General features: G+C 37.8%; 1 protein-coding gene across 2 annotated transcripts in view; it reads right to left on the bottom strand.

The window, feature by feature from the left end:
• The window catches only part of LSAMP (limbic system associated membrane protein), a 659,351-nt gene that overhangs the window by 23,512 nt on the left and 620,247 nt on the right, over window positions 1-15,592 (bottom strand). Inside the window, exon 7 of one of the 2 annotated variants that reach the window (XM_032150116.2) lies at window positions 8,957-8,992. The exons of the other annotated variant lie outside the window; for it this stretch is intronic. Within the exon in view, the coding sequence (XP_032006007.1) occupies window positions 8,957-8,992 (36 nt within the window). The remainder of the gene's footprint in view (window positions 1-8,956; window positions 8,993-15,592) is intronic. 2 annotated transcript variants of the gene reach the window in all.

Here is a 15,592-nt window from a genome sequence, read left to right as displayed (position 1 = left end):
CCTACCACACAGTACATAATATCCATGTGTGTCTATACAATTAAGCCCACAAGTGCTCTTCCTGGTCCTGAGTGTAATATAGGTGAAAATGCCCAATCTCTAACCTTTATTTTTATTTTTCTAGAAATTATCCTTATTTTTTAAACTTGATATATTCGTATAAGGTATAAAGATCAGATCGGGGTAATTGGGATATCCATCACATTAAATATTTATATTTTCTTTATGCTAGAAATATAGAAATATTTGAAGTATTCTAGCTATTCCGAAATGTACATATATTGTTGTAAATTATAGAAATTCCTCACCTTTAACTCCACTGGTTTATCATGTTTATTTCTTTTTGTAAACAGGCCAGATGCAAGAGAGGATAAACTATTAGGTAAAAAATATTATTTTTCTAGATTTAAAAAATTTATTAGGCTTTATAGTGGATCCCTGTGAGTTAAGTTATTTCTGGATTCCAGACCTTTGCAGGTACTGGGTTGTCCTTCTCTTCCCCTGCTTCTTCTCTTTCCTTTCTTTTTTTTTTTTTTTTTTTTGAGACGGAGTCTCCATCTGTAGCCCAGGCTGGAGTGCAGTGGCATGATCTCGGCTCACTGCAAGCTCCGCCTCCCGGGTTCACGCCATTCTCTTGCCTCAGCCTCCTGAGTAGCTGGGACTACAGGTACCCGCCACTACGCCCGGCTAATTTTTTGTATTTTTTAGTAGAGGCGGGGTTTCACCATGTTAGCCAGGATGGTCTCGATCTCCTGAACTTGTGATTCAGCCTCCCAAAGTGCTGGGATTACAGGCATGAGCCACTGCGCCTGGCCTCTTTCTGTCTTTTAAACTTCACTTTCACCTGGAAGTCTTCCCCCATCAGCCCAGACTAGCTAATGTGCCCTGGTTTGTTCTCCCCAAACACCTCACAGTTATCTTTACATGGACTTAAAGTTTACTGTGGTTGCTTAGTTCATTAAGTACTTCTCCATTTGGTCTGTAAACCCTGTTAGTGCAGAGGCTGTACCTGCTTCATTCTCCTTTGTCATCCCCAAAACCCAGCTCAGAGCAAATACTAAGATATTTCTTTGAGTAAATGAATGGTGTCATCAAGATAGTGTGCATGTCAAATGAACTTAACCTGTGCCAAAAAAGAGTTTTAACTGCCTATCAAGAATGAAATCTCTTTTCTTGTGTTCCTAATGATTAGAAATCATAATGAAAAGAAAATGTGACCTCTAAAAGAAACTCTACAAAGCAAAGGCAAGAGCAAGTGGAGAGTACATCTAAATACAGAACAAAAAAATCATACTATTTACGAGTTAGAATGGGAAGGTTGATCCCCCAACGGAAGACCAGCCTCCAATTAATAGGATCATTCCATCTTTTTTTTTTTTTTTTTTTTTTTAAGCACTGCTGCACTTACTTAACAGCTGTCAGTGATAAACTTACCTGTGTTCTGGAACTTCAAGGGAGAAAAATAAAACAAATTTCCCAAGTTACTCTAGCTTGCAATTCAACAGAGAAGTGCAAGTTACTTCTTGCTTTCATTTTGTTTGCTTTGTTTTGTTTCTAGCTATTTCTGCTCTCCAAACATCCCCAGCTTCCAACTTATACAAAACCCACATGTATAGTTGAAAAACCACTATAGAATGGCCAAGCAAGTTTCCAACATAAAACATGGCTGGGAATGCTTGCTGCTGTGTGAGCTAAGGAGCATGGGATGGTAAACAGAATGGACACTTGGCCAAGGCACGGTTACCTTCTATTGCCTTTTTTTTTTTTTTTCTACAGGATGCTACTATTGCCCCCAAATGTCTTTTTAGGCTTTTTAGGCAGTTAAAAAGGTCATACTGAGATTCCGAGGTTTAGAAGGTGGGTGCTTAAGTCAGAATCTTTATTGCGAGTATGGGGCAGATAAAAAGTAGAATGAACTATTAGCTGTGATTGATAGTAAAGAGACTATGTTAGTGGTCATGTCTGGGTGCTAATCATACGTATGTGTTACAAAGATGTGGGAAGCATTTTCTTTTACAACCAGCACAATGATAAGCGAAACTGTAGAGTAAACTATGGCAGTGCTCGGCTCCCCAGGGTCCAATTAGGAAGCATGATAAATGACTTGTAAGGTCTCTCCCCCACTGATCTGTGGTGGATATAAGCTGACATTCTCCGTGGAGTCCTAGTGAGTAGTCTGCCTACTCCCATCATACATCTCAGTACATAGGAACACCTTAAATTGGAATTCCAAACTCATTATGCCATGATGTGTTCTTACTTGGCAGGTGTGTTTCTTCACAGCAGTATAGAAGGGGAGGTGTAAGGTGGGATCTCTTATACTGATTTTTTCCCCATCAAGGTGCTTGTTTAGTTTAATACATACAAATAACTTGTGATGATGAAAGAATGTCATGAGGCTGGAATGACTGTATAAGGGAAATTTTTACTAAGCTTAATTTGAATCTTGCCTCTTCAGAAGTCGATGTTTTCTCCCGACAGGTGGGATAATGGCTTGGTGGTGCTTGCATGGCTGGTAACCAGTGTTTAGAAGTGAATGTCAATACTATCAAAACCTTTTCTTTGGTTTTGTTTGAAAGATGTCAAAAAGAACATGCATACGTAATGCCTGGTAAATATAGTGGAAAATGTAGAGAAAGGAGCCAAGGAACAGGTTAAAATTAAGGTTCATACTTTTTGGGTTATGATAAGACATTTGTCAGGGGCTGGGACTATCTTGATGATTTAATACTTGGAAGAGATTTTTTTGCTGTTTTTTGTTTGTTTGTTTGTTTCCTCTATGTACTACCACTTTTTAAAAAGGACTCTCACTCCATACAGTCTCTGAATCCAGAACTAAGTTCCCAAAGGAAGGACTTCCTTCCTGTCTACACACAAAAATGTTTCTCACAGTCGACTGCTATGCCCATGTTAACTGGCACATGAGGCAGACTCGAGAGCGAGCAGTGCTGCCGTGCACTCTAAAGACCAGAGGAGCCTGTGTCAGTTTTCTGTCCATCAAGATCCTGGTCTTCTCACCCTTTGGGGCAGCATGCCAACATTTTCTGCTGCAAAGTCTCATTGAGCTCCTCTTACACAGCTTTATTCCTTTTAATTAAAAAGACAAGACTGCCAATTACTTAAACCTAATCCCCAAATTTTACTGTTACTTTGAAAATTTTTTTTTCTATAAAGCTCATAGAAGAGCAATATTTCTATCAAATTAAAATTTAGTGGAAGCTTGGATTTTTTAAAAAAAATATTCATTTTCAAATCCCTGCTGGCTCTAGACATCTACATAGCATAGCAAGGCATTTAGGACAGGGAGATCACTGGGAAAGGCTGACTGGTGCAGGCAGATCCAGACTCGAAAAGCAGGAAAAGATATTAGCAGTTCTAGGACTAAACACTCTCCTATCTTTAAATTGACTCTGTAGGAGTTTTAGTCATTTAGCTTGAAGCGAAGTGTAAATTTTGAGAGAAATAACACTTCCAAGCCCTTGTTGAACATTTAAATAATGGTGTGAATAAATTTTGGATTTATTCCTTCTAGCAACTTTTAGCAGGGGAGAGAAAAACAGTTTAGGAAACAGAGTAGAAGGAAGAGTAAAGAGGTTGGGGGGAGATAAGACATAGAAATGGGGAGAAAACCTCACCTATTACACGGTCAAAATCACTGGATTGATGAGTGAACTATTGATTCCACATGAAATATTGGTACAATTATCCCACTTGAGTCTCTAACCACTAAAGAAAATCAGAAGGAAATCAGACTATTGTTCCCATAAAGGAGCCAGGGAATTAGGTATGAAGGTCAACTCAATAATTTTCATGTGTATTAATCAGAGCCAATCATTTTGTTGTAAATTGGTGCTGACATGGCTGCCTAAATTCTATTCGTAGAAACAAAGTCCTTGTTTCTGCCAACCAGTGGGAAGGAGAGGCGTATCTAAAAAGGGAAATCCCTCCTAGGACATACTTTATACCCTTGACCAGCAAAAGGGGCACGTCCTTTAGGCTGATGGGTTGGCAGTCATGTGGTGGTGTGTATGAAGGACTCTGCTGAAAGTGTGTGAGTGTATATGTGTGTGCCACACAACCAGGAACTGTGCAATTTTGCAGCTCTTCTTAAATGTAATATTATGATATTGGTAAGAAAATAATGAAAAATATTTTTTATTTGGCCTTAGGTTGCTTCTATATTAAAACTTTAGCAGTGTGGGGATTTCAGAAATCTTTAGAATCCATAATACATCAAAATTTAATAAGAGTACATTGAACTTATATCTAGCTGGTGTCCATGTTATATGAGTATACCTGTAAATATCACTAATTTTAAAAATTATAAGACACATGTGTATCTGAATATGATTGTTTTAAATTCAGTACGCCTTCTTTCTAGGAACTTGAAGCTCTCTTTTGTATATTATTTAAAATACCACTTTGAGCTTGTGGGCATGAAAAATATAATTTCTTTCCCATTTCACAGTTGGAAAAACTGAATTACAGGAACAATGCTAGTAATTATCCATGATTAATAGAGGTGTATATGTAAATCAGCCTGAATAAGTGTGTGAAATTAGATGTGCCGATGCCAGATAGCTCTGCTCATGTTTTTAAAGGATGAATGCTTTCATATAAATCTGTGTGAGTTGGGCATACATCTCACTGTGCTAAGCATATTTGAAAATAGATTTTGTAAAAATGTATGGACGTTAAAGTAACTGAGTGTTATAAGCATTGTAATACATAAAACAAATTAGATGAATATTTAAAATTCATTGGAAAGATGCATATCTAATGAACATGAATGTATACACAAGGGTGATTATTAATATACTATAGATTTGTATATGTGCCTGGGTGCAGTAAGGGGTAGGCTGAAATGTAAGTGTCCTTTGATCATTAAAAAGTGTGGGAGAAAGGTGCACGTCTCTTTCTTAGGGTTTTGGGAGTTGAGTTAATACAGGCAAAAGCCCTTAACACTCTAATGGTATATGAGAAGGTCATTATGTATGTTAGCTGTTGTTATTATTAATATTATTACCATTATTAAACATAGCAAAATACTGTTGTATTAAGGAGCAGAAAATAAGCTTTCTCTTTTTAATACTAAGGATGGTATTCTACAGAAAATAAATGAAACTGGAAATTATTCAGTGATCTTCACAGCATGGGATATGTTCAAAATTTTTCTCCCATTTTACCTCTCATCCTTTTGGAATTTGATTTCAAGAACGTATTACTGGGAATGCTAGGTGAGGGCGGGTACACCCACTCCTCTAACTGTAGATAGGATATGGCTATTCTGATGCCAGGCCTGCCTGTAGGAACATCAGTCTCCCTTAGGGAGAAAACATGCCAGGACGACTTCAGATTTCTGCAAGCCTCGCTTGTTTGTGGTTTGGATTTTAATTTCTTTCTAAACTTTAATTTTGGGAGTGGGGGTTTGTTTTGTTTTCTGAAAAAGCTTTGGACAGCTGTATTAATCATGCAAACCCAGCCATGTGCAATGCATTTTATCAATGGAAAAACAGGGATGGAATGGCAAGCAGCTGTGAACAAACCCGGTGCCATGCCTGAACCTGGAAGATAATCTCAACATTTCCCAAACCCACTTGCCACACGGGGTTAGTGAATGGAAAGGCTGTTCACTTGGGATAAATAATCAGATGGGAGGCAAACAAGTGAGACACATTCCAGGATTTGTTGTTTTGTTTTGTTTCAAAGTGGCAGTGATCAGAAAGGGATAGGCTGATTGAGTCTAGAGAGCCCCATGCTCAAGGGAATTTTTCGCTTGAGAGTTACATAAACAAAACGGTTGTTTGCCCTTGTCCTTGCCCCTTGTTTCATTTCTTTTTAATTTTATGAGGCTGGTTTCAACACTTCATTCTGAACCTACGGTTCTCAATATGAGAATGTCTCTGGGCGCACTTCCATTATGAAGAAGAGCTAGACACAAGTAAACTGATGGGGAGAAATGTTATCATTGCTCAGTACCCAGAAACCTCAGGAAACAATGTCAACCTCACAAAGTGAGAAAAGTTCCCCCAGACATTGAGAGCTGATTCTTTCCTCATTTTGCAATTCAGTGGATTTTCTGCAGCAATATAGTAGGAGGTATTTATGCAAATTTATGCAATTCAGGACTCATTTCAGAATAAATAAAGCTAAATTAAAATTAATGGAAGAAAACACCTATCAGAAACAGATCAAGGATAAAACACTATTTTATTTATATCTTTTAAAATAAGGAGCAGGGAAGCAAGCTGGTTTTATATTTTGTTTTGTTTTTGGCAGATGGGGGAAGGACATTCGAAAATTTCTGATTGGAAACAGCCAATATAAATTACCCGTTGGTGGAATTCCAGTATTATTATTATCACTGCAGAAAATCAAGCAATATGATGAAGGAAACCCAAGGGAAATGCATTTGATTTATTGAGGCTTGTTTTTGTTTAACCACAGCTTGAAGGGGTTTAGGACTGCATTCATGCTGTGACTCTGCTGTGCATCCCCAGTCATCTTGATGAGCCATGTAGAGTGGGGATAGGAGGGAAGATCCTCCAATGAGAGATATTAACAATAAAGCAGCTGAAATGAAACATATATCTTTGTGAGGCTGGAAATTAGGACAGAAATTTCTCCTTTTTATAATGGGAAGGCAGAAAAAATCTTTATAACTTGAAACACCCACTTTCAAAACACCTTAACAAAATTAATTGCCTTAAAATTTTTAGAACATTTTATACCAACCAATCTCTAAGAGACAATTGATATTTTAAGAATGAAATTTAAGAGTTCATAAAGATGGTGACAATATACGATATTCAATTAAATGAAGATACCTTGCATTATAGCTATGACCACAGTGAGGCATGCTTCTCATAGATATTTGGGTACTTAACTGGCACCATAAAAAGGCTTAAGCATCCTATTGTTAGTATTTCTTTCAATGGGAAGCTGCATTTCGCTTGGGTTAACCTTGATTGGAAAGTGGAGAAGAAAAGTGATTCAATCCCTAAGAAGTTAAAGTCCTTGTAAAGAACAGAAGACTTAAGAGGGGACTATCTTTGTATAGCAAACTCTCACACCAGCCATCCCAAGTCTTAATGAACAGCTTTTCAATTTCCACTAGCAGAAGACCAAAGTATTAGTATAAGATAAACTATATTCTCTAAAAACTATTGGATCTAAGAAAGCTAACTACAGTCTACCTACAATGTAAAATCAAACTAGGGTCATTCTCCAATCAACAGTTCAGTTTGTGGGAAATATGAAGTTCAACAAAATCCCTCGTGTTCCATCCCTAGTCCAGACTGTTTTTCAGTATCCGGCAGCTGTCTTTTGTGAATGGTGTCTGGCTTCACTTTGTTGAAAGTTACATATATCATAATGTGTGATCAGATAAATATTTGAGTTGGTGGCTGCAGAACTGCTCTCACAAAGGATACCTAGAGTCACAGTGATAATGTACAAAGCTCATCTCGGATGGGGCATGACCTCTTTGAAAATGCTATCCAGTGGTACAAATGCATATGTGTGTGTTTTTCATATCAATATATTTGCAAGACGGCAACATGATAAAGTGATGTCAATCTCTGCAGCAACACCAGAACATAAATGTGTTAAAATAATTGTGGCATGTCAGGAATTCAAGATGGGATATTTTCCATGAACAGTAAGTATCATGTCAAGTCTAAAAAACAGGCACATTTTAACAGTCTTATTTTTAGTGGCTGGGATTAGAAACAGATTTCATTGTTTTAGGGAATTTTTTTTTTTTTTTTTTATTCAACAGAGTTCTTCTAAGCTTTCATACTAAAAATAGTTTGTCCTCTTTTTAAAATTTGATAATAACTCTTATTAAACTGTCTAGTTGATCCTTGAAACCTTGCAATCCTTAGTTCAAAAATAATTAAAATACATTTGCATATGTGAATGCATATACATTCAAAACATTGCATTATTGACACTGAATATCTACACACAAGTTTGCAAGAATTTATAGTTTGGACAAATGTTAATGAAACATGATTCATCTTCAAACTTATAAAACAGCAGCTTTCTACCTTTAATTCTGAGCACACTGCCTGTATAGTATGTATGATAATCTTGCTTAATTGGATTTATTTTTTCCACGCTAGGCCCCGCATGGCCTTGTTTCCGTTTTTTTCTCAGGTCTTTGAGTGCTATTTGCAAATCACTTTTCTGGAATTTAATTTCAATGGTAGGTTGGTTTCATTTCAGATTTTTTATATTGTTTTAATTTTATTTGCCAATTTCCCTTTAAATAGCCTTAAGCTAGAAAGTTGTGGCTGCACTTTGCATCTAAATATGATGTAGGAGGCAAAATTTAATTTGATTGAGTGCGTAGAAAGTTTATGAAAAGGAATTCTGAATGATTATCTTGTTCTTTCATTTGTGTTTTCTAAGACAGGTATATCTAAAAGGAAAGAAAAAAACCCATGAATTGGCCAAGATTTTAAGAAAAAATAACATCTTTGTTATAATCCAGTTGAGTTGATTAACCTTTAGCAGTATATACATTAATTTTTACAAGTAATACCAATGACTTCAGATTCAGATTGTACAAACTTCCAACTGTGAGGGTAGTCAGTCAGAGAATTGGTATTTTTGTAGCTAGAGAATTTAACTGGCTGTGTCCCAAATATGTGAGTTCCTAGTTCCTTGTAATAAATATTGACTGTAGAAAAAAACTGCTTGCTGAGTTTAGTATTGCCTTCGCAGCTACTGACCAATTTGAAGATGAGTCAGATAATAGTCTTGTTCTGTGCCTATTCAACTGGTGTTGGAAGCAACTAACTGGCTTTTTAAAAAAGGTTTAAGGGAAAAAAATGATTTATATTGTATATGAATTTTTTGAATGTGTTTTCCCCCCTTTGTGTGTTTTGCATGTTAAAGATGATGGAGAATGACCCAGGAAGAGAGCTACAGTGATAAAAATCATACTGACCTTGAATGGGGTGGGGGATTGTGGGTAAAACACGTTCTAAAGGGGAAAAAATAGTAATCGTCATGGAGATTTTAAATATTATATATATGTATCTTTCTCATGTTTAGTTTATTCAAACGATTATACAACAGATGAATTTCCATGCTTACAGGATCATATCTCTCATAAAACATTTGTCTGTACTTCCTATTAACATTAAACTATCAAAGAAATTTATTAACAAAATTAAAAATGCAGAGCCTTTAAAAAGTTTAGTACAGGAGGACAATATCAGATTGTGATAACTCTACATATAGAATCCTACTGGAAAAAACCCACCACCAAGATTTTAGATCTTTTAGAGAGTTGAAGTTGAGGGTGTTTATAATCGTGATCAAATTCAGGTGATACATCTTGGTCTTGTTTCTCGTCTCTTTAGCTCGTGACAGATGAACGTGTGTCAGCTACAGACTTCTTTCCTCTCTCTAAGCCCTATAGTTCACATCAGCTTTAGCCAAGCATTTGAAAAATTTACTGTGGACAATACTAGCTCAACTTTTCCCTCAGGTTTTTACTTTACATTACTGATACCAGTATAGGAGTAATATCAAGGTAATAAATTCTTAGCATGTTATAATTTTATTTTTAGTCTATTCCTTAATTCCCCCTCTTTTTATAATACATTCTCACCCGAAATTTGATCAACCAATCAAATTTGCTTGGTGATACAACTTTTCTTTTGAACACTGAGGTCTTAGCTTAAAAATATCTGACAGTCCCACACATAAGCTACTGACCATAAATAGAATGTGCTGACAGAGTTCAGAATTTAAGGTGGCCTTCATTTATCTCATGAAAGACCTAAGCTTAAATTCTCTTCTGGGGCTTTTTCAGAAATATAGAATAGAATAGTAGGGATAGGATGTATTATTTGCTAACTCCCAAATTATGTGTTAGTGTAACATAATTAGCACACACTTTTCTGTTTCTCCTAGCAGCTTGATTAAATAAAGATCAATGAGAAATGAAAATCAACAAAAATCGAAACCACAATGAGAAAAGCATATGTGCATATTCAAATCTGATAGCCTACTATCTTGTGCCTTATGCTTAAAAAGAGTAGATTTTACCTGGACTTTGGGCACTGGATACATCTGGACACTGAGAAAACTCAGTCTCCTTGCAGAGTCAGCTTTTCTCCAGCTTGGCTGAAGTTGTCACTTAAATATGAAAGTTTCCTAAGTCCATTAAGATGGAGCAGGTCAACAGCAGCCCAGTGAACAATTGTGTGTTAGTTACACAAGTGTCAAGTAGAAAAATGGTTTAAGCCTCCACTGGTTATTTGGTATTAAGTTTCCAGCTTTGAAAATAAATAGCTAAACTGCTTTTAGCATTTGTCTAGCAGTTGGAGACCACTGTCCCATATTATACTCTTTCTACTGAATTTTATTTTTCTTATTACTATTATTATTCAGACTGTTTAAATGACTCAGCTTAATATTTTCTCATCATGCTGTTTGCAGCTGGGTAAATGCACTCTGCCCTTATTTCCACATGACCATTTATATTGCTAAACCATCTCACCCACACTCCTTTCAGCGCCTTTCAACTGCTTCTCAGCTTGTTATTACCATCTTAGCTCCACCCTGTTATCATCGTCTTAGGCCTATCACGCCCCATTAGTTATTCTGATTCTCTTAATTCCATCCTATTCACGTATCTTTCCTTAGATGCTTCTCCATCCCAGTTTTTATTCTTATTCTTCGAGCGTTATTCTGCTGCTGTTTTACACTTCATGCTAGGGTTTGCAGGATCTTGTAAGAGTGTAAAGTGAAGTAAATACCACTTATAAGGAAAAAGAAACTTTCCAACTTTTGATTTTCAAGCTAAGGGAGGGCAGAACCCTTGGTGCTACGCACTTCTCCTTTGGCAGCTGCTACTTCAGGAGGAAAACACGCTTAGCAGCTGATTGGGAGATTTCGGGAACAGAACTATAAGGTTGGCCCTAGTACTATATGCTGTGGCTCTTAGCAAGGTCTCTTAACTCTCAGCTTTGGTTTCTTACCTGCTAAGCGGTTGGGCGAGGGGAGGGGAGATGTATCCACAGAGCCCATTTAAGGAGTTTGCATCTAGTGCTTCAAACTACATGTGGGTAGATAGCAGCTTAAGCTGTTTTATTGTGTGGCATCTAAAAGTAGCTGGTTAAAAGGTTTTGCCAAGTCTTCATTCTGTTAACCAGGTTAGAGTGCAGTGGCCTGATCTTGGCTCACTGCCTTCTGCCTCCGAGGCTCAAGGACTCCTCCCACTTCAGCCTCCTGAGTAGGTGGGACCATGGGTGCATGCCACCATACCTGGGTAATTTTTTATATTTTTGGTAGAGATGGGTTTTTGCCATGTTGCCCAGGCTGGTCTCGAACTCCTGAGCTCATTACAGGCTTGAGCCACTGTGCTTGGCCTAGGCTTTGCCAAGTCTTGACTAGTATCATCAAGTGTATGTTTAAACAGCAAGCCTTTCCGATAACAAAATGCTTTTTAAAGAAAATGAGGAGGCCCTCATTATAAAGACTCCCTCTAGTGCTGGATTACTCAGGTAGTACTTGAAATTTGGTCAACTATGGCTTTACAACTTAATGATATTTTAAAGTTTAAAAAGAAAATTAAAAACACCTCCTACACACGGATGCAGCAAAGCCCAGTGTAGATTTTTTTTTTTTTTTGCATTTTTATTCTTTTGTACTCAAAAGCCTCAAAAGACCTTTATAATCCACACATTTCTCTAAAGTACAAGGTAATCAATCAGTGGGATTGTTCTTTAATGTGTGGGAATATTCTCCTCCTTATTCTCCTCCTACACCAAAAGCTGACTACTAGGCTAAACGCTGACTACTAGGCTGGAATATTCACTGAGAATGTCAACATGCCAAAGAGAAGCCAATCATCGAACTAACCTGGTGGTAGCAGGCTACTGGGAGTTAATGAAAATGGAAGTGGGAGGCAACACAAGCAGTGCCCTTGGGTGGGAAGGGATGGAGCAGTATAAAGACAGTGGAAACGCCTTGTTGAGTGAAAAAAGGAGAAAAAAAAATAAATTCTGCTCACCTCATAACTTACAAGATACATCTCCTAATATTTATGCCCACAACACAAATGCAGATAATGTGTTGGCTTAGGGCCTAGACTCTTGAAATAGACTACCTGAATTTAAATCTCAAGCTCAGCCTTACTTAGTTGCACTAGTCACTTTTCTATGTAATGGAGAAGCACAAGTACATAGTAGGGTTGGTGTGATGCATGCCTGTAGTCCCAGCTACTCAGGAGGCTGAAGCGGGAAGATTGCTTTAGCTCAGGAGTTCTGAGCTGTAGTGTGCTATGCTGATTGGGTGTCTGCACTAAGTTTAATATGGTGGCCTCCCAGGAATAGGGGACCAACAGGTTGCCTAAGGAGGGTCAAACTGGCCCAGGTCAGAAATGGAGCAGATCAAAACTCCTATGCTCATCAGCAGTGGAATCATGCCTATGAATAGCCACTGCACTCCAGCCTGGGCAACATAGCAAGACCTGTTTCTGACACAAAAATATAATTTTTAAAAATCAGATCATATATGTGAAACATTTAGCATAGTACATACTAAAAGAAGTGACAACATTTAAATTATCACCCATCACCGTTTCTTCCTCCATGTCTATTATTTTAAATCTAACTCAACAAGAGCATGAAACAAGATAAATCTATCACCTTTGTGAGTGCATTTTAGTTATAAGTCTGGAAACACAGTCTGTTATGTTACTTATGCAGATGGTGGAACTTGTCTTGGCATCACTCGAAGTCCAAGTTTTCATCTATGTCATGCATATCCCCCTGTCTGACAAAGACTAGGGAGCTGAATCCTTGCCCATACATTGTGCCATTGGATTAATGTATTCAAAACGTTAATAAGGTAATGCTTAGCCCAAGGATGAAGAAAAAGATATATAAGGCATTACTTGGTTATACCGACTGAGGTAGTGTAGATCTTTGACAAACACAGTGCTAGAATGTGTGGAGAACTAGAAGAATGAGAAAGGAATGCTTCCACCAGCTCAGGAAAAATTTACTATGAATACAATGTATTCTTACACCCTCATTCCATGATTTTGACCCCTCTGGAGATCAGTATTTGAATAGAGAGTGGGGAAGTGTATGTATGCATGTGACTGCAAGTTTACACTGTGTGAAAAGTCAGCTCATCACTGTGGTGGATATGCCTGAAAATGCGCTGACACACCAACGAAGATGAATAATCGCCAACTCTTCAGGGGCTCTGGCTCTGGGTCTCTACCTGCTGCTGCCGCTGGCTGGCAGAGGCTCACCAGCTGCCTGTTCTTCTCTGGACTGGCTTGGTCAGCAGAGCACCCTGCTGCCCACACAGTGCTTCCATCAGGGCCGTGGCCACAGACGCCTGCCCTCAAGCATTTCTCCCCTCCTGACTCTGTTCTGTGGAAAATTACCTCTGCTGACACTTGCACAGTGTCTTCCTTTTCCAATTAATCCCATTTATTTGAATGTAAGTAATAGACAATTGACCGACACGTGTACTGTTATTTTTTCCCTCCCTCCCTCCCTCCCTCCCTTCCTCCCTCCCTCCCTCCTTCCTTCCTTCCTTTTATCTCCCTCCCTCTCTTTTCCTTTCTTTTCTTTTAGAACTCTGTGAAATATAAGGTTCTAGCTATGCAGGTTGTAACAATAGACCTCCCAAAACTAACTGGTAGTGGGTGGGTGGATGGGTGGAGGGAGTGCCATTCCTGCTACAAAAGAAGGAGAGCTTCTCCCCCAAAATGTTTGTTCTTAGGCCTTGGATCCAAGAAATAGTGCAATAGATTCACCAATATTCTGCAATTTGAATAGTTCCTTTTTACCTCAAAGCTTAATGATCTTTCATATTCTATTTTTCAGTAAGTATTATACCTCCTAACTTTCCCATAAATGTGGGACATCTATTCTAAACCAAATGCTGACGCATGTGGTGCCTCCACATGCTGCCAAAGACACAAATATGGTAGTGCCTATGTGGGACCACCAGGAAGTACATCATTAATCACTGCACCACACAATCCTCAAATGTATAGTGGAGGGTGACTTCTACTAAATCATAAAGGGCAGTGTGATAGGATACACTTGTCTGATTATTCCCTGATTCTCATTATACAAACAGAAACTCTGTAAGATTCTTGACATTTCTCAATTTTTCTGGGTTAAGTCCTTTAAATGGACTTCTGTTATAGGGCATTGGTATTGTAGGGCTTGATGTTACCTTCCATGACCACGAGCAGTATCTCATTGCCTTTGACCAACTCTATGCTCACTTTCCCTCCTCCCTCAAGTATTCCATCCTTCCAACCTATTTCTTTTTCCTCTCTCTCAGGCTATAGATATTTTATTATTTGAAATATATCATTAGCATAGTTCTTAGTCTAGGTTAAATAGGAAGAAAATATACTTTAATGCAAATGTATAATTGCTTGCTTTCTGTAACATCTAATTGTTCTATCTTCTCTTTACTAATCTCTATACAACCTTCTTTTTAAGTTTTTAAGTGCATGTTGTTCTGCTTAACCAGGTCAACTTAGATTTGGTAAATCTTAAATTCCCAGTTGAGGCTGGTTCCCCCCGCACCCCCGCTCTCCCGCCACCATTTATGGAATCCTTAATGTTAGGAATGAATCAGGTAACTACAGTTCTTAAGAAGTATATTCTCAAGCGTCTTAGGGATATTGATGTCTCTAGTTGAGGCAAAGAATACTTACGTTTGGTCTTTGGAGACAAGTAAACATGTTGTGAATTTTAAACTTCATATGGAGGCAGCATTTGTATAACTGTATCTCATCAAACTGTCACAGACTGAAGTCAATGAGAGTTACGAATGAGAAACTAAAGGCTGAAGTTAGAGTCATTTGTGGTTGTTGTTTTTATAAATGGAGTTGGATCTTAAGGAGTTTTCAAATGGCTTTAACACTACATTTCAAGAGAACTCTCACTTAAATTGATTTTTTTTCTAAAAATATTTTTTTCTTGAAGGCTCATCTAAATGGAATATAGCAAGGTAGAAACATTTCTCCTGGCCATAGTATTTCCAGTTCTTCCAATAGAATCCGTGCAGAAAAACAAACTTAGTGGTTTGTTATTCCAAAATAATAACAGTACTTTTTTTGGACTTTTCCCTTTAGTCCAAATGAACTTTCTGATTCAGCATGGGCTAACTTTTTGGTTTGTTTTGCTTATTCTGATAAATGTGTCTCTATTCCAAATGTTATCATTTTCCTGTGACTCCATTTAGCATCCTTCTGTTTCTCAGAGGGCATCTGTTTCTGTGCTCATAGTCACCTGCCCAACAAGGTAGGGAGTTAGAGACTTTAACTTGCTGCTAAAGAGCAGGACTCCAAAGTGGGGTCTCCTATTAACATCAGTGACTTTAGGATGACCGTTCTCTCCTTGTTCTACTTTCAGGATCTTCTCTGGTCTTCAGAAATGTTCCTCTTTCCTACCATTCTATCTCTGTTCCAAAAAATATATCAGAAAAGTAATGTCTCTTACTGTCATACAGAAAGCTTTCTGCAACCATTTTTCCTCCTTTAGATTTTACATTGTGTTTTTATCATTTATTCCACCCTTCCTCTTGT

Source organism: Hylobates moloch, unplaced genomic scaffold, assembly GCF_009828535.3.
Source record: "Hylobates moloch isolate HMO894 unplaced genomic scaffold, HMol_V3 SCAFFOLD_4, whole genome shotgun sequence".
In the NCBI taxonomy this organism is placed as follows: Eukaryota; Metazoa; Chordata; class Mammalia; order Primates; family Hylobatidae; genus Hylobates; species Hylobates moloch.
The sequence above is the reverse complement of the archived record's forward strand: the minus strand, read 5'-3'. Positions and strand labels throughout refer to the sequence as shown.